The 20,261-nt window shown below is 35.9% G+C and overlaps 1 protein-coding gene and 1 non-coding gene across 5 annotated transcripts in view; one reads left to right on the plus strand and one right to left on the minus strand.

Annotated features, from left to right (window-relative positions):
- The window catches only part of RMI1 (RecQ mediated genome instability 1), an 83,926-nt gene that overhangs the window by 8,152 nt on the left and 55,513 nt on the right, over positions 1 to 20,261 (plus strand). The window contains exon 3 of one of the 4 annotated variants that reach the window (XR_008424159.1): positions 8,641 to 8,731. The exons of 2 other annotated variants lie outside the window; for them this stretch is intronic. Coding sequence is in view for 1 of the 2 variants with exons in the window: in XM_053907831.1 (XP_053763806.1) it covers positions 9,780 to 11,687 (1,908 nt within the window). In the remaining variant the exon portion in view is untranslated. Of the gene's footprint in view, positions 1 to 8,640; positions 8,732 to 9,772; positions 11,718 to 20,261 lie in introns of those variants that run through there. One more of the 4 variants, XM_053907831.1, reaches the window with a different exon arrangement.
- Positions 3,672 to 3,774, minus strand: LOC128778710 (U6 spliceosomal RNA). Its single transcript, XR_008424439.1, has one exon. It is a non-coding gene; the product is annotated as a U6 spliceosomal RNA (small nuclear RNA).

Raw genomic sequence — 20,261 nt, forward strand, 5'->3', positions numbered from 1 at the left:
TATATGTATATATATATATACATATATATATATATACATATATATATATATATATACACACCATATCTTCTTTATCCGTTCATCCATCAATGGACATTTGGGCTCTTTCCATACTTTGGCTATTGTTGATAGTGCTGCTATAAACATGGGGGTGCATGTGTCCCTTCGAAACAGCACACCTGTATCCCTGTGGATAAATGCCTAGTAGTGCAATTGCTGGGTCATAGGGTAGTTCTATTTTTAGTTTTTTGAGGAACCTCCATACTGTTTTCCAGAGTGGCTGCCCCAGCTTGCATTCCCACCAGCAATGCAAAAGAGATCCTCTTTCTCCGCGAGGATGCCCATTTCTTCACTGGATTATTTGTTTTTTGGGTGTTGAGTTTGATAAGGCTTTTTATTCCTTTTTTTATTAAAAAATTTTTTTTAAATGTTTTTATTTATTTTTGAAGGAGAGAGAGAGAGACAGAGCATGAGTGGGGGAGGAGTAGAGAGAGAGGGAGACACAGAATCCAAAGCAGGCTCCAGGCTCTGAGCTGTCAGCACAGAGCCCGATGTGGGGCTTGAACTCATGAACCATGAGATCATGACCTGAGCTGAAGTCAGATGCTCAACCCGCTGAGCCACCCAGGTACCCCGATAAAGCTTTATATTCCTTATGGTGTTTTTCACAGAGCAGAATTTTAAAATTTTGATAAAGCCCAATTCATTAATTTCTTTTATGAATTATAGTTTTGTTGTTGTCCCCAAGAAAACTTTTTTAAAAGTTTACTTATTTACTCTAAGAAAGAAAGCACAAGTGGGGAAGGGGCAGAAAGAGAGGTAAAGAGAGAGAATCCCAAGCAGGCTCTGCACTGACAGTGCAAAGCCCAATGCGGGGCTTGAACTCACAAGTTGTGAGATCATGACCTGTGCAGAAGACACTTGCTTAACTGACTGAGCCACCCAGCCACCCCTCCCTAAGAAAACTTCTAAGAAACCAAGGTCACAAAGATTTTGTCTTAACTTTTCTCATAGCTTTTCTATAGTTTTAGTTTTCAAATTTAGGTCAATGATTCATTTAGAGTTAATTTTTATATATAGTGTGAGGTATTGGTTGAGGTTCATATTTTTGCATATGAATTGTTCAGTTGTTTCATCACCAGTTGTTCAAAAGACTATCCTGTTTCCATTGAATTGTCACTGCAACTTTGTAGAAAACCAATTGACCATATTATGTGTGGGTCTATATCTAGACCGTCTTGTCTTTCCATTAATTTCTGTGTTAATCCTTTTGCCAATACCTTCCTGTCTTGATTATGAAGTTTTATACCAAGTCTTGAGATCAGATAGTGTGAGTCCTTCAACTTCGTTTTTTGTTTTCAAAATTATCTGGACTATTCCAGTTCCTTTGCCTTTCCTTAGGAATTTTAGACTTAGCTTGTCATTTTTTACAAAAAACAGATGTTGGGATTTGAATGGAATTGCACTGAATCAATCTCTAGATCAGTTGGGGAGAACTGAAACCTTAAGATAGAGTCTTCAACACAGCTGGTCTCTTCATTTGTTTCGGTCATCTTTGATTTCTTTCATCAGTAATTTGTAGTTTTCAGGGTAAATATCCTACATATATTTTTGTTAGATTCATTTTTTTCCATATGACACATTGCAGCTTTGATGCATTTATGAACACTAGACAGCACTTCAGCACTATGCTGGGGACCATTTTAAACAGTGAAATCGTCAACAAAAAGCACAAAAGTGTGAAAAATGGAGCAGGAAAAAGATGTATCTTGCTAACTCATTTATTAGGCGATGTAGCTATTTTGTAGATTCTTTGGTGCTTTCTTGATAAATATTCATATTATCTTTATTTTAGGAGTAATTTTCTTTTTTTCCTCTTCCTTCTTGATTTCCCTCTCTTTTTCTTATTGTGGAAAACACCTACCCTCTAAGCAATTTAAAAAAATTTTTTAGCATTTATTTTTGAGAGAGAGAGAGTGAGGGGAGGGGCGGAGAGAGAGGGAGACACAGAATCCAAAGCAGGCTCCAGGTCCGAGCTGTTAGCACAGAGCCTGACGTGGGGCTCGAACTCATGAACTGTGAGATCATGACTTGAGCCAAAGTTGGGTGCTTAACTGACTGAGCCACCCAGGCACCCCATCCTCTAAGCAATTTTTATTTTAACAATTATGATATTGTTAACTATATACACGTTGTTGTACAACAGATCTCTGTAACTTTTTCATCTTGCATGAATGAGATCCCATATCCATTTTTCCTTCCCCTGTCTCTGGCAGCCACAGTTCTACTTTCTATTTTTATGAGTTTGATTACGTTAGATACTTCATGTAAGTGGAGTCTTGCAGTATTTGTCCCTTGTGATTAGATTATTTCACTTAGCATAATTCCCTTAAGGTTAATGTACGTTATTAAATATGACATGATTTTCTTCCTTTTTCTTAAAGGCTAGATAATATTCCTTCTTATCTATATACCACGTTTTCTTTACCCATTCATCCGTTGTTGAACAATTAGATTGCTTCTATACCTTGTCAGTTGTGAATAATGCCATGGTGAATGTGAGTATGCAAATATCTATTTAAGATTATTTTTGATTCTTTTGGATATATACCTGGAAGTGGGATTGCTAGACATATGGTAGTTCTATTTTTCGTTTTTTGAGGTACCTCCATACTGTTTTCCATAGCTGCTGTGCCATTTTTCAATCCTACCAATAGTGGGTAAGCGTTCCAATTTGTCCACATCTTCACCAACGCTTGTTATTTTCTGTGGTTTTATTTTGGCTAGTTGCCATTCTGAGGTGTGTGATGTGATATCTCATTGCAGTTTTGATTTGCATTTCCCTTGTGATGATGGTGTGCATCTTTTTATATGCTTGTTGGCCATTTGTATATCTTTGGGAAAATGTGTTTTTTTGCCCATTTAAATTTTTTTTTGTTATTGTTATTGGCTTCTTTATATATTCTGGGTATTAACCCCTTATCAGATAATGGTTTCCAAATGTTTCTCCTATTCTGTAGCTTGCTTTTTTATTCTATTGTTTCTCTTGCTGCACAGTTTTTGAGTTTGATGTAGTCCTATTTATCTGTTTTTGATTTTACTTGTTCTTTTAGTGATATATCCAAGAAATCATTGCCTGTTCCAGTGTCTTGAAGTTTTTCCTCCAATATTTTCTCTAATAGTTTTATAATTTTAGGTCTTATGTTTAGATCTCCATTTTACCTCTGTGCTGACAGTTCAGAGCCTGGAGCCTGCTGTGAATTGTGTTTTGCTGTCTGTCTGCCCCTCCCCTATTCATACTCTGTCTCTTTCAAAAATAAACATTAGATCTCCATTTTAATTTTTGAATATGGTATAAGGGTCCGTTTTTATTCTTTTGCATGTGGATATTCAGTTTTTCCAGCACCATTTACTGAAGACCTTATCCTTTCTTTGTTGTGTAATCTTGGCACCCTTGTTGAAGATTATTTGACTGTATTTATGAGAGTTTATTTCTGGGTTCTGTATTCTGTTCTATTGGTCTGTATATCTTTCTGCGTGCTATTTTTTTTTTCTGTTTTAATTTATAAACCTTTTATTTCTTTATTGCACTCACATGGGCCTCCTGTAAATGTTAAAATGTTGAGAGTAGACATCTGCGTGTGTGTATTGTTGTTTAGTTTTTATTTCATAAAAGTATGGAACGCTTCACAAATTTACATGTCATACTTGCACAGAGGCCCCTGCTAATATTCTGTATCATTCCAATTTTATTATATGTGCTGAAGTGAGTTCGATGTCTGCCTTCTTCTTCTTCTTCTTTTTTTAATGTTTATTTATTTATTTTGAGAGAGAGTGTGCAAGCAGGGTCAGAGAGAGAGGGAGAAAGAGAATCCCAAGCAGGCTCTGTGCTGTTAACGCAGAGCCTGGTGTAGGGCTTGATCCTATGAACCGCGAGATTGTGACCTGAGCTGGAATCAAGAGTTGGACGCTTAACTGACTGAGCCACCCAGGTGCCCCCATCTGCTTTATTCTTGATCTCAGCGGGACAGTATTTTGTCTTTCATACCATTAGTTTTTTTTCTTTTTTAATTTGAGTATAGTTGACACACAATATTACATTAGTTTCAAGTGTACAACACCTCTCTCTGCCCCTCTTCTGCTTGCTCACTCTCTCAAAATAAATAAATAAATAAATAAACTTTTTAAAAAAATTAAAAAAATCAGTATAGCTAAGTTAAAATTTTTGTCAGGTTAGTATTCAGAGGGTCTGTTATGAACACATACGTTATTTATAACTAAGCTTAGTAGTATACTAGTACTGCTTTATCTTTCCAGTACAACATTTTCTTTTCTCTTGAATGGCCTTGTTTTGTTTTCTCTATATTTTTATCAGTTTAACCCCTAACTCCTACAGTTACTTTTATCTCTCCCCTATATTGAGATATATTGATGCTCTAAGAGAAGTGTAAACCAAGAAAAAGACATGAGATCCTGGAAATAGTGGTCTTACAGGATTTATCTTCTTGAAAAATAATTTCTCTTTGGACCTTCTGGGCTGTTTGCCTTTACATCGTGCACATACTTTTTGCTATAATGCTTTTCCTCTCATTTCTTCCTCTTTCTTGGTTTATTTCTGTTATAATAGTGCAGTGCACATCCTCCTTTACAAAAATTGTTTTAGACAATGCTGATCTGAAAATGTTTAATTTCACTGTCATACTTGATTGATAGTCTGCCTGGGTAGAAGGTTAGAAATAATTTTCATTAAGAAATTTGAAGGAATTGCTCATTTACCTTCTAGCTTCTATTGAGAAATCTAAAACCATTTGCATTCATTGATATTTGTCATCCTTTTCTGGAAGCTTGCAGCATCTTTGTCCCTGTCTAAAATTTCATAAAGATAATGCCTTGTTACATGTCTGTTTTATTCACTGTATTGGGTTCTTTCCATCTGGAAGCTCTTTTCTTTAAGTCCTGGAAATTGTAAATTTATTTCTTTGATTAATCCTTCCTTCTCCCTCCTTTGTTTTCTCTTTTTCGTCTTTCTGGAACTCCTAGTCTGTTAGACTTACGGGGCTTTTTTTTTTTTTTTTTTTTCCCTTGTGTTTCATTGATTTCTTTGGAAATCAGTGTTTTACTTTTGGAAGAGATTTTATTAACTTTATCTTCCATTCAGTGTACTGTGTTTCATTTCTGCTATCATTTTAAATTTCTAAGAGTTGTTTTTGTCCTATGAATATTTCTTGTTACAGAATCCGATTCTTATTACCTGGATATTATTATCTTTCTGATGATATTAAAAATAGCTTTTTTGGAGTTTTTGTCTCTCTTCATAGTCATTTCATTGCATTTTTTATTTAATGTGCCTATTGTTACAAGATTGTCTTAGAGGGGCGCCTCAATGGCTCAGTCTGTTAAGTGTACCACTTTGGCTCGGGTCATGATCTCACAGCTCCTGATTTCGAGCCCTGCGTCAGGCTCTGTGCTGAAGCTCAGAGCCTGGAGCCTGCTTCAAATTTTGTGCCTCTCTCTCTCTCTCTCTCTGCCCCTCCCCCACTCACACTCTGTGTCTCTCTCTCAAAAATAAACAAATATTAAAAAAAAAAAAGAAATGCTTAAAAAAGATTGTCTCAGATGTCTTGTTGCAGTTAAGGGAAGGGAACTAGAAGGCTGGTTGGAACTCTGAGTCTGGGGGTACCTGGGTGGCTCAGTTTGTTAAGCGTCCAACTCTTGATTTCGGCTTAGGTCATGATCTCATGGTTTGTGGGTTTGAGCCCCACACTGGCCTCTGTGATGACAGTGGGGTGCCTGCTTGAGATTCTCTCTCTCTTTGCCTCCCTCTCTCTCAAAAATAAATAAACACTAAAAAAAAAAGAAAAGAAACTCTGAGTCTGTAGATGCATTCTCAAAATGGGCTGTTTAATTGGAGAACCTCTTGTGTTAGTATCTTTAGGTCTTTTCTTTTAGGGTAGTAAGATTGCCCAGAGAAAGATTTTCTAGTCTTTCTAGGAGAGTATAGTCGCTGGTATTTCTGGGTGCTTTGTAGGGTAGAGAGTAGTGTGTGTTCAGTATTTAGGATTTAAGAATTTATTTGTCCCCCTTATTTTCAGCATGGTTCCTCCACTTCAGAGGTACTCTGGTGTCCCCCAGCCCAGAAGCAGTCTCTGTGACTTGTGATAAGGATACCATAGTCTTTTCTTTTCTCATATATATATATTATATATATATATATAATATATATATATATATTATATATATATATATATTATATATATATATATATTTAAATGTTTGTTTATTTTTGGGAGAGAGAGAGAGACAGAGCATGAGCAGGGGAGGGGCAGAGAGAGAGGGAGACACAGAATCTGAAGCAGGCTCCAGGCTCTGAGCTGTCAGCACAGAGCCTGACGAGGGGCTTGAACTCACTGCGAAATCATGACCTGAGCCAAAGTCGGATGCTTAACCGACTGAGCCACCCAGGAGCCCCGGGGATGCCATAGTCTTAAATGTCTTTATTAAAGAGTCTTCTAATCAGTCTTTACATGGTCTATTTTTATCACAATAATTAAAAAAAATATGTATATATTCTCATTTTCTTCACTGTAAAGATTCACTAGTTCTGTAATGATAATGACCTTTTTTTTTTAGCTCCTCCTCTAAAATGTTATTTATGTAATCCTCACAACTATAACTCCTTTAAATTTTAACCATTTGTTAATAACATGACCACTTGTTTAGGGTCACAGAGTTTATAAGTGTAATTTGGCTCCAGAGTTGTATTCTGAACCACTAGATTATATAGTGGCTCTTCCATCTGTTTTGTTTTGTTTATTTATTTATTTTGCACGATAGTCTTTACTTTTAAATGATTATCAGCATACCAAGTAATAACGGGTAGCCAGTTCTTGAATTCTGTCGTCTAGTTATTTTGATTAAGAGAAACTAAAAGCAGCCCAAACAATTATGCTAGTATTTATTGTTCTAACTCTTAGGTGGAAAAGACTATTTTAAGGCTGTCTGCTGCTTAACACAGGTTACAAATAACTATTTACTACTTTCTCATAGATAAAGCCCCTGACCCTCAAGAAAAACTTTTGGGGGAAAAAACATTAACCCCTTTTCTTTTTTAAAAACATTTTTTTTTAAACTACATCTAATAAAGAAAAAGTCAGTATTGATATATGTTGCTTAAGCTAAAAGACATAGGGGACCAGACAATGTATACTCATTAAATTTCTAAGAGACATGAGGTAAAAAAATGAAGTCTTTCAGTAAGCTTTTTTGGTGTCTTTTAAAAATTGAAGTGTAATTGATACAAACATTATATTAGGTTCAATGGTTCAACAATGATTTGATATTTGTGTACATTGCAAAATGATCACCATAGTAAGTCTAGTTAATAGTTAGCATTCATCACCTTCTATAGTTACAGATTTTTTTTTTTTTTCTTGTCATGAGAACTTTTAAGATTTACTTTCTTGGGGCGCCTGGGTGGCTCAGTCGGTTGAGCTTCCAACTTCGGCTCAGGTCATGATCTCACAGTTTGTGAGTTCGAGCCCCGCATCGGGCTCTGTGCTGACAGCTTGGAGCCTGGAGCCTGCTTCAGATTCCGTGTCTCCCTCTCTCTGACCCTTCCCTGTTCATGCTCTAACTCTCTGTCTCAAAAATAAATAAACATTAAAAAAATTAAAAAAAAAAAAGATTTACTCTCTTAGCAGCTTTCGAATACAGGTAGTATTATTAGCTATAGTCACCATGTTGTACATTAGGGTAAGCTTTAAGTTCACATAAAGAAGCTAGATTTATTTTTCTCCAAAAACTGAAAGGACCTACTGTATAATACACAGAAATAATTTAATGCCTTTTCATGAGAATATAATTCAAGCTTTGCTAAAATTTCATATTCCATGAAGGCATGTAAAATTCCAATCCTTTGAATAGGCACTTTCTTATTCTCCTGTCCATTTATGTGGTAGTTTTCATGGATTTCTGCTTGATGTCTTAAAGTCTAAGAGGTTATCTAGGACTTCATCCCTGTTTTGCTGGAATTAGGTCTAGAGGATGGTCATCATCTCCTGGGCCGTCTCCACTGCTGCAACTACCATGGGATCCCAGAGCCACAGTGTCCTCAGCCTTGGACACTTTTCTCTCTCTGTAGGCTGTACTGTTCTGTTTCAGCTTGAGTTGGTTTTGCCTGCTTCAGCTTTCATTTCTTTTGCATGTGGACCTTGGACACTTTCTGGGCACCCACTTCTCAGCCTACAGAAGCTGCTGTAAACCCTGTGACTGACAGGTCAATAGGGATGCGGAGTTCAGCTGGATCTTCCCTTTGGGTCAGTTGACCCAGCTGCCTAAGATACGTGCCTGTGCCAGTGCCCTGTGGGCCATCCTCTCCTATCTTTAATTTTTACAGTCCCCTGTGAGGTTAAGCATATAGATAAAGAAATACACTAAGAGGGAGTGTGTAAATTTCTCATGGTCACTTGCTTCTATTTAGCTCACTCAAAACCTCATGTTTTTATTATTTTACCTCTACTCTGCCCTGATTGATAATAGGAACCCCCAAAACCATACCACCAAACTCTTAACACTCATACAGATAGACCAGTGGTTCTTTCTGTGCCGTTGCCTTATAACCCTTACCACTTCTTGTCCCAGGGCCATTTCTGAACAGTAGAGGTTACAATTACTCCACTGAACAACCAGTTCCAAATCCTAGCATCAAATCCTATATGTTCCTGTTCAAATGGTAAGTTTTCTTGTGGACATGTTAAAACTTTTATAAATTTTAACTCTTAGATATTTTGATCTGTGGGAGAAAAAATATACTTTTGTGAACACAGTGTTAATTGGTGTTTAATAGTGTTTTGCTACTGCTTTTATATTGAGAAATCAGAAGTACATTTATCTCGTATCTCGTAGGAAGGACCGTTGAGTTTTATTTAGTGAAACAAATAAGATACTTTACATCAGCACAGAGTCTATTGTTACTATATTTTTATTCATAGACCACATATTTAAGTGCTAAATGGGCAAACAGAATGGTAAAGTGTTTTTTTTTTTTAATTTAAAAAAAATGTTTATTTTTGAGAGAGAGAGAGAGATTGTGAGCAGGGGAGGGGCAGAGAGAGAGGGAGACACAGAATCTGAAGCAGGCTCCAGGCTCTGAGCTGTTATTACAGAGCCTGACGCAGTCTTGATTGAATTCACAAACTCTGAGATCATGTTCTGAACCGAAGTTGGGTGCTTAACTGACTGAGCCACCCAGGCACCCTAATGGTAAACATTTTAATAGAACATGAATTATACATAGGAAAACAACCCTAGTGACTATTGTTTCTTGACTAAATTTTAAATGATTAGAATCTGGTTATTAATATAATAACTACCATTTACTGAGTGTCTTTCATAGGTCTGACATTATACTTTACAAATGTTAATTGTACAATCTTCACAACAACCCTGGAAGATAAATGGTGGTATTGACATTTTACAGATGAAAAAACTGGGTTAGAGAAGTTAAGAAATTTGTATTAGGCCACAGAACTTGTAACTTGACAGAACTAGCTTTCAAATCGGAATATATCTGTCTCAAACCTTTTGCTTTTCTCATTATATAACCGGATTACTTTTGGTATTTGAATTTTGGCCATGTAGAAAGTCAAAGAATTTTAAGATGTTGAAGAGAGAAAAATCTAAAGGGTGTGGTTATACCTGTGCATTGTAGAGAATTGTAGAAACTGTATTTAAATATACTGAATTATAATTTTTTTTTGTTTTTTGTTTTCAGGTAATACATGCATAATATTTCTTTTATTTTAAAAGAAATGAGTGTAACTAATATTGCATTAAGAGTTGAAACCTGGCTTTTAGCTACGTGGCATGTTAAAGTACCTCTAATGTGGTTGGAAGCTTGTATTAACTGGATCCAAGAAGAAAATGATAATGTTAATTTGAGTCAGGCACAAATGAATAAACAAGTGTTTGAGCAGTGGCTCCTTACTGACCTGAGAGATTTGGAACATCCTGTTTTACCTGACGGCATTTTAGAAGTTCCAAAAGGAGAACTGAATGGATTTTTTGCTTTGCAGATTAATTCATTGGTTGATGTAAGTCAACCTGCATATTCCCAGATACAAAAGTTGAGAGGAAAGAATACAACGAATGACTTAGTTACAGCTGAAACACAAGTAACCCTAAAACCTTGGGAAGCAAAGCCTTCACGAATGTTGATGTTACAACTAACTGATGGAGTTGTACAAATGCAGGGAATGGAATATCAGTCTATTCCAGCTCTTCATAGTGATCTTGCCCCAGGTACAAAAATTTTGATTTATGGAAACATTTCTTTCCGTCTTGGTGTTCTTTTATTGAAACCAGAAAATGTGAAGATTTTGGGAGGAGAAGTAGATGCCCTTTCAGAGGAATATGCCCAAGAAAAAGTACTTGCAAGATTAATTGGGGAACCTGATCCTGTAGTTTCAGTCATACCAAATAATTGTAACCAGACCATCCCTGGAATTACAGATGTTCTGGATCCTGCATTAGGACCTTCTGATGAAGAACTCTTGGCAAGTCTTGATGAAAATGAGCTTGCAGCAAATAATGACACCTCCTTAGGAAGAAGATGCTTCAGCACAGGTAGTTCCTCAAATACTGTTCCCACAAGACAGTCAAGTTTTGAATCACGACATATTATTTCTCCAAAACCAAAGGAGAAACAACCAAATCAACCTATGCATTTCACTGATGGGGAATTAGATGACTTTTCATTGGAGGAGGCCTTGCTTTTAGAAGAAACTGTCCAGAAAGAACAAATGAAGACTAAAGAATTACAGCCATTGACTTTGAGCAGAACCCCAGATGAAAGCATAGAGAGATTTTTACATAAACCTAATACTCCAAATAATTTTTCTTTGATTTGCAAAAGTGGAAACCGTAATTGGAATGAAAAAAATGTATCCGAACAAGTGACTAATGAAGACAAATTATTTAGTTGTCCATCTGTTGAAGACAAAAACAGTAGCGTTTTTTCAGTTCATAGTAATGTACCCCTACCCCATGATTTTACAAATAAAGATAAGGACTCAGAGACAGGTAATAAAGTAAAACAAACCTTCAGCAGTGCAGATGGACATTCCTTAAATAAAATATCAAAGGGAGAGCTGGTAAATTATGTACCAAAAAGGAGTTCACACCTTTCTAATGAAAATGATCATCATTTACAGTCTTGTTCTTTAAGACCATCAGAGAACAACACTAATCTTTCTATTGCCATGGATTTGTATTCTCCGCCCTTTATCTATTTGTCTGTCCTAATGGCCAGCAAACCAAAGGAAGTTACAACAGTGAAGGTCAAAGCATTTATTGTAACCTTAACTGGAAATCTTTCAAGTTCTGGTGGCATTTGGAGTATAACAGCAAAGATTTCTGATGGTACTGGATATCTAGATGTAGACTTTGTGGATGAGATACTTACTAGTCTGATAGGGTTTTCAGTACCAGAAATGAAACAGTTAAAGAAGGATCCTCTTCAATACCAAAAGTTCCTGGAAGGTTTGCAGAAGTGTCAGAGAGATTTAATAGATTTGTGTTGTCTAATGACGATTTCATTTAATCCCTCCTTGTCTAAAGCAATAGTACTGGCATTACAGGATGTTGAAATGGAACACCTTGAGAACCTAAAAAAGCGGCTGAATAAATAATTTACTAAGATAGTATCAGAAAACAATTCCCCCCCAAAAAAAGAAATATTTAACATTAAATTTAACCTTTTATGTTTGAGACTTTGTTTTGTAAAAGAGAAAAAGGAAATTTTATAACATTTTAGTTGAATTTTAAAATGTTTAATCATGAATGTGTATTTAGGTTTCTTAAATAAATTTTTTTTATAATAACTGTTAGACGAAAGAATTTGGTGACCCATCGTTATTGAGAGTTTTGTTTCTCACTTGTCATTTCACATAACGATAGCTAAAGTGTTGGTGTTTACTGATGTGTCATATTGTTGGAAGTTGGCAATTATAAATAGATAGTTGTACTTCTAATGTGTTGAGTACCCAAAGAGATTTTTTTATATTACTATATTTAGGAAACAATGTTAATCCAGTGGATTAGAATGTCAGGCTGTCAGATACAAAAATACTTCTGCTGGTTTTTATTTTGTAAATATTTGTCTGGTATACTTAAGGCAAATATTATATTAACTAGGTACAATTGCAGAGATTATGTTGCATGGTTTAAACATCTTATTTTCAAGGATAATTTATTTTGAATTGTATATGGAAAACTTGAATATAAGATTCAGTAAATACTTTTTTTGGGGGGGTTAAAATAAGGTGGTTGTCCATGTCTTTATGTACTATCTGAATTAGCTCAACATGTAAGCTTACCTTTAGTTTTGTTGGGAGTATTGTTTTTTTGTTTGTTTTGTTTTGTTTTTTTAATGGAGACGGTTTACCACTTTTCTATTTTGCTGTTAAAAAGTCACATTTGAGGGGTGCCTGGGTGGCTCAGTCGATTGAGCGTCCGACTTCGGCTCAGGTCATGATCTCGCAGTTCGTGAGTTCAAGCCCCTCGTCGGGCTCTGTGCTGACGGCTCGGAGCCTGGGAGCCTGCTTCGGATTCTGTGTCTCCTTCTCTCTGCCCCTTCCTGCTCATCATGCTCTGTCTTTCTCTGTCTCTCAAAAATGAATAAACATTAAAAAAATTTTTTTTAAGTCACATTTGAAAGGTAAAGTTACTTTTATTAATCTTTTGTCTTTGCAAACTTAAAACATTCTCAGTTTTTTTCTTTTAAATGTTTATTTCTGAGAGAGAGAGAGCATGAGCTGGTGAGGGGCACAGACAGAGGATCGGAAGCAGGCTCCATGTTGACAGTAGAGCCTGATATGGGGTTAGAACTCATGAACCACAAGATCATGACCTGAGCCAAAGTCAGATTCTTAACTGAGCCACCGAGGTGCCCCAGTTTTTGTTTTGCTTTGTTTTGTTTTGTTTTGTTTTGTTTTAAATAAGATCTACACCCAGTGTAGGACTTGGGCTCCCTACCTTGAGATCAAGAATTGCATGCTTTACCATCTGAGCCAAATAAGTGCCCCTAAAGTGTCTTGAGTTTTAAAACCTTAATCAAATCCTTAAGTAAGAAAAAACATGGTTTTGTTTTAATTAAAATAACATAATAGGAAAATATCTAGAAGTTAAGGTAAATACTTATATGTAAATATGGTATAGATGTAATAAGAAATATTTTAAAAATCTTTGCCATTATATTTGAAGGATGATAATCAGAATTCAAGGTACAACACAGATTTTACTGATATGTGCTCTAATAGTAACCTCTTCTGTATACTTGCATAGCCTTTTTACTAGAAGAGATCTAAATGAGATGGTATTATCCTACACTGTCTTTCTTCTAAATGTTCTGTGGTACTCTTATCTCTGACTAGTGCTTGAAAGCTGGGATTAGACCTTATTTCCTTTTCATATTCAGTCCCTGAAGACTGGGTACAGTACTTTACCATATTAGTCCATCCTTCTGTATTGGTGCTGTGATTCTGGCTCTGGTCTTCTCTGGCTTTGATATTCCAGTAGATTTACTAATTGATTTGTGCCTTATTTTGTCCTCATACCTTTTCCCATAATTCTGCCTGAATGACCTTTCTAGAATAAATTTACCGTTTTTTTCTTTGTTAACCTTCTTATAGGGTGAGGTATAAACTCTTCATCTAGTATGTAAGGTCTTCTGTGATCTGGCCCTTGCCTTCTTTTTAGTCTTCCTCCATTATTCTCCACCTACCTAGTCTGCCCCTAAATTTTAGTCATATCAATTTGTAATTCCCCAAACATGTGGGGGAATATACTTCATGTTTTCATACTCAAGCTCATAGTGATCTCCCTTCTCAAACTGTTTCATACGATTTCCAACTTAACTTAAGCTTTAGGTGTCCATTGAAGTGTTAAATTCCCCTGCCTACTTTCATGCCATCCTGTACATTGTACAGACTAATATTATGTATGTTTTACTGTACTTATTGCTTCTCTCTTATTCTGTTAAATTCTGGATAAAATTCAGTATAGAATTAGGAACTTAAAAAATAAAAACAAAGCTAAAATTAAGAATTTAGTGAGCGAGTTTAACACCAGATGAAATATAGCTGAAGGAATTGTGAATTAAGTTTGGTCAGAAGAAAAAAAATTCAGAATAATGTATAGAGAGTCCAAAGGATGGGAGAGAACCAGAAAAGAATATAACACAGAGATGGGCCAACATTAATGTAATTGCAGTTCCAGAAAGACAAGAAAGAATGTTTGAAGTTAATTCTTAAGAAACCTTTAAATTTTATGAAAATCATCAAGCTGTAGTGTTCCGACCGGCGCAACAAACACTGAGATCAGGGTCCTGAGGGTAGGGGAATGTAAGAAAAAAAAAGAGAAGAGAAGCCAGTTTGGGAATAGGAGGGTCCCCTGGGCTGATGGCCCAAGTGACGGCTTTATTGTTGCTGTACACAATCTTTTATAATATAAGACTCTTATGGATCAGGTCATTCTAAGAACAGGTTTCACATGATCGCTGCCAGCCAAAACATTTAGTTCTGTGTACCTTGTGAACTTTCTAAACGGGTCACAACAAGACCTTGTTGATAGATTGCTAGCAAAACACAGTTCCCATGTTTGTTTCTATTTGACCCGGGGTAGAAAAGGGGGGTAACATTACTGCCAACACCCACAGACCACAGGCTTCAGGAATTAACTTTCTCAGCCTTGACAAGGCTTTCGTATGCCTTTGCAAATGGGGGAATGGGAGGGGGAACCACCGGGTTGGCTGAGTCAACAGGGAGCTGTTGCTCCACCCGTTCTCAGCCTGGCACTGGGGTCCGGCCTCCCACACTGTAGGTTCTGGAAGTCCCACAAACCTCAAGCAAGATACATTCAGAGAAAGTCATAATTATGTAGATATTACCATTTTTAAGAACTAGGGAAAAAAGTCTAGAGCAGTGGAAGAAATGAGTCATGTTCCAAAGGAGCAAATATATGATAACAGACTGTAAAACCAGTGGCAATCAGAAGACAATGGAATGGCATCTTCAAAGTGATGGAATTAAAATAACTGCAAATCTAGATTTCTATACCAAGCACAAATGTTAACAATAAGAGTGTGAAAGGTAAAATTAATATTCCTACTCTCCGCGCTGAGCATGGAGCCCGCTTGAGATTCTTTCTCTCTCTCTCTCTCTCTCTCTCTCTCTGTCTCCCTGTCTCCCTCCCCCCCCGTCTCCTGCTTGCATGCATGCTCTTTTTCTCTAAAATTAAAAAAATAACATATATCACACAAAAAGTGAGAAATTTTTCCTAACCACAAAAATGATGTCATTAAGTAGAAGGAAAATGATGCCAGATAGAAGATTGGAGATGAAAAAAGGAATGAGGAATAACAGAAAGGGTAAATATGGGGTTTTAAGTTAATAGTGATTTTAAAACAGGGGTGCCTGGGTGGCTCAGGTGTTGATCCATGCAGAGCATGGAGCTTAAAATTCGTTTTCCCTCTGCCCCTCCTCAACTTTCATGCATTCTCTTTTTCTCTTAAAAAAAAAAATATATATATATATATATATATATAGTGATATTAAACCTAAAGTAGTATCTTTAGCATTAAAAAGAAAATAGGACTAAAGTACATGAAAACAATGTTATGTAAATTGAGAGGAGGATAAATGGAAAAGTTTTAAAGTCATTATGTCTGAGGAAAGGTTTAAGTCATCATTTTATATTAGACTTGAATATTCAGAGTTGCATGTTGTAATATTTAGGGTAACCACATTAAAAGATTTGTAAAAGTATATTACTATATACTAGTGGGATAAAATAGAACAACGGGAAAAAAAAGTAATCAACCTAAAAAGAAAGCAAGACTGAAAACCCGGGAAAAGTGACAAGGAAAACAATTGTTAAGGTGGTATGTTTAAATCCCAATATATCAGAAATTGCAGTAAGTGTAAATGGAGTAAAATCCTCCAGTTAAAGACATTTTCAGATAATGATACAACCCAGTTATATACAAAAGAGACCCAAAATGTCTACAGAAAGGTGAAAAGTGAAAGGATGTAGACATGTAAACAATGGAAGCTGCTGTGGCTATATTAATATAATTTCAGGCAAAAAACTCATAGTAGAGAAACAGTTGATCATGCGAGGACTAATTCGCCAGAATGGTGTAGCAATTTTAAATTTATAGAATTCAATAGCTTCTAAATTTATCACAAGAACTAAGAGAAATCCACAGTCATAGATTACACAGTCATAGAAAAAAGGTTGGCATGGTTATAGAAAATACAGGAGCCCTAACCACCATGTGTAGGCTACTGTATTTGACAAATGTATAATACATGTTTTTTTTCATGTACATGTGGGAGATTTACAAAAGTTGACCACCTGCTTAACAGAGGGGAAGTCTAAAGAATAAAAAAATTATCAATCTTAGTACATTCTCTGACCATAAATAAAATGAGGAGACACCTGGCTGACTCAGTCAGTGAAACATGCAACTCCTGATCTCAGGGTCATGAGCCTCATGTGGTCATAAGGATTACTTAAAAAAGGAAAATGAGCTAGGGGAAAAAAAGGCTAGAAAATATCATATTTAGAAACTACAAAACATACTCCAAAATCATCTTGAGTTAAGGAAAAAATCAAAAATTTTTACTATAAAAATAAAACATCAAAATTCATGATGTATAGATGAAGCTGTGCTTAGAGGGGACTATTTATTACAAGGGAATAAAAGCTAAAAGTCAATGAATGGCTTCAAGTTATTAAAAACTAAAGCACAAAGAGGGAAGAAGGAGCTTAATTTATTGGAATAGAAAGCGAACATATTAGAATTAACAAAGTTGAGTCGTGTTGAGAAGACATCCACAGCAAGACAAATGAAAAAAGTGAAGGAACAAATATCAGAAATGAAATGGAGGGGTGCTGGCTGACTCAGAAGAGCATGCGACTCTTGATCTTGGGGTTGTGTTGAGTATAGAGATTACTTAAATAAAACTTAAAAAAAAATGAAATGGAGACATCACTCACTGCTTCTGCATTCATTAAAAATCTTTCAAGAAGGTATGAGTAAGTGCATGTTGCTGCATTTAAAATTTTAGATGAAGTGGTCAAGTACCTGAAAAAATACAGATAAGAAAATCTAGGGGGTGCCTGGCTGGTTCAGTCAGAAGAGCATGTGACTTGATCTCAGGGTTGTGAGTTCAAATCCCACTCTGTGTATGGAGATTTCTTTCTTTCTTCCTTTTTTTTTTTTAATTAAAAAAAAAAAGTTTTATGTATTTATTTTGAGAGAGAACACGTGAGCAGGAGAGGGGGAGAGAGAATCCCAAGCAGGCTCTGCACCATCAGCACAGAGTCCAATGTGGGGCTCAAACTCAACGAACTGTGAGATCATGACCTGCGCCAAAACCAGGAGTCGGACAGTTAACTGAGCCACCCAGGTGCCCCTGTGTGTAGACATTTCTAAAAAAATAAAAATCTGAATAGCTCTGTATTTGTTAAAATAGTTGAATCTATTTGATGAACAGAACTAATAGTCTTTTCAACAAATGATGTTGAGACAACTGCATAGCCTTATGCCAGGGAATGAAGTTGAATCTCTCCCTCACACTATCCCAAAATTAACTCAAAATGCATCAGATACCTAAATTTAAATGCTATAACTATAAAACTCTTTGGTAGAAAACATAGTTGTCTCTGTGACCTTGCATGAGGCAGTCATTTCTTACATATGTGAAGCACAAGCAACCAAATGAAAAATAGATAAATTGGACTTCATCAAAATTAAAGAACACTGTGCTTTAAAAGACACTCGAGAAAGTCAAAAGACAACTCCTAGAATGTGAGAATGAAAGAATGGAGCAATGGGAGCAAATCACATATTTGTAAGAGACTAATATCTAGAATATATGAACAACTCTGCAACTCAACAGTAAAAAGACAACTCAGGGTAAAAATGGGCAAAGTATATGAATAGATATCTTTCCAAAGAAGATAATAAATTGCCAATAAACACGTGAGATGATGCTCAACATCATTAGTCATTAGGGAGATCTAAATGAAACCACAATGAGACACTATTTCATACCTACTAGGATAGCTATAATTGAAAAGACAGGCAACAATTGAAAAGACAGGCAACGGCAGTTGTTGGCAAGGATGTGGGGAAACTGGAACCCTCCTATGTTGCTGATGGGCTATAAAATGGTACAGTCACTTTGTAAAACAGTCTGGCAGTTCTTCAGAAAGTTAAACATAGTTGCCATATGACTTAGCATTCTTCCATTCTTACCCGAGAAAATTGAAAGCATATCCTCACACAAAAACTTGCATGTCAGTGTTCATAACAGCATTAGTAATAACCCCCAAATTGAAACAAGCCATATGTATATCAACTGATGAATGGATAAACAAAATGTACATATGTATGATGGAATGGTATCCATCCAACAACATGGATGAATCTTGAAAAACATTATTCTAAGTAGAAGCAATATAAAAGACTTCGTAGAGTATGGTCCCACTTATATGAAATAATTCATAATAGTTCACTCCAGCAGGAGGGAGGATGATTGGTGAGTGACTGCTAATGGATGTGGAGTTTCTTTTTGGGATGATTTAACTGCTCTGGACTTAGTGGTGATGATTGCACAATTTAATGAATACACTAAGTGCCACTCAATTTTATACTTTAAAAAGGTGAGTTTTATGGTATGTAAATATATATCTAAATAAAAAAGTAATCAAATCTGTTACTTAAAATCTTCCCACCAATTCCAGGCCTTGATGGTATCCCCACTGAATTCTTTCAAATATTATATCAAGTCTACATAAATTCTAGGGATTAGACAATGAGAGAACATTTCTGAACTCTTTTTACCAAGCTGACATAACTTTGAACATACATAGGAGATTAAAAGAAAGAATTACAGACAACTCTTTCATGAATATAATTCCAAAATACAAGTTCAACCTAAGTACAATATTAGCAAATTAAATATTAAAATATGAAAAAGAATACATGACAAAGTGGGTTTTTTTTTTTCAGGAATGCAAAGATAATTTAACCAATGTACTTCACATTGAAAAAAAAAAACTATAAGGTCATTTCAATAGGTGCAGAAAAAGCATTTGATATTCATATTAAAAACTCACCAAACTAGGAAGAGGGAACCTTCTTTTTTTAATGTTTGTTTATTTTGAGAGTTAGCATGAGTGGGGGAGGGGCAGAGGGCGAGACAGGGAGAGAGAATCCCAAGCAGGCTCCACCTGTCTGCCCAGAGCCCAACCTGGGGCTTGATCTTAAGAACAGTGAGATCATGACCTGAGCTGAAATTGAGTAAGACACTTAACCAACTGAGCCACCCAGGTGTCCCAAGAGGGAACTTTCTTATTTTGATAAAAAATATTGAGGCACCTGGGTGGCTCAGTTGCTTAAACTTCTGACTCTTGATTTTGGCTCAAGTCATGATCTTATGGTTTGTGACACGAAGCCCTGCCTCAGGCTCCGTGCTGACAAGTGGAGCCTGCTTGGGATTCTCTCTCTCTCTCTCTCTGCCCCTCTCCTGCTCACGTGCACATGCTTGCTCTCTCAAAATAAATAAACATAAAAAAAAAAAGATCTCTGTAAAATCTACAGCAGACATCGTACTTGAGATTGGGAATAAGATCAGGATGGCTGTTATTCAACATTGTTCTGAAGGTCCTAGTCATAGTAATAAGGCAAGAAAAAACAAAAACAAAAAACGTGTTGGAGAGGAAGAAATAAGCCTGATTATTTGTAAATGACAGAGTGTGTATGTAGAAAATCCAAAATCTATAAACTATTAGAAGTAGTAAGTGTACTTGGCAAGGTTCCTATTACATATAGAACAATATTAAAAAAATGTTTTAAAAAAGTTCTATTTTTATATGCCAACATAAAAATGAAACGAGAAATTGTTATTTATAGCAGCATAAAAAAATCTTAATCTTTGGAATAGATATAGGGAGAGCTTTGCAAGACTTGTCCACTAAAAACTACAAAATACTGAAAAACGCTAAAGAAGATCAAAGCAAATTCAGTTATTAACTGAATACTCAATTGGAGTACTTAATATTTTAAAGATATCCACTCTCTTCAAATTGATCGATGGATTCAATGCAGTATCATCCTCAGCAGGATTATTTTAGTGTGCATCAAGCTGATTCTAAAATTTATATGGGAATGCAAATTCAAGTCATATTACCTC

The sequence above is a fragment of the Panthera pardus genome, unplaced genomic scaffold (genome assembly GCF_024362965.1).
Source record: "Panthera pardus isolate Hobbes unplaced genomic scaffold, ASM2436296v1 HiC_scaffold_20, whole genome shotgun sequence".
Classification (NCBI taxonomy): domain Eukaryota; kingdom Metazoa; phylum Chordata; class Mammalia; order Carnivora; family Felidae; genus Panthera; species Panthera pardus.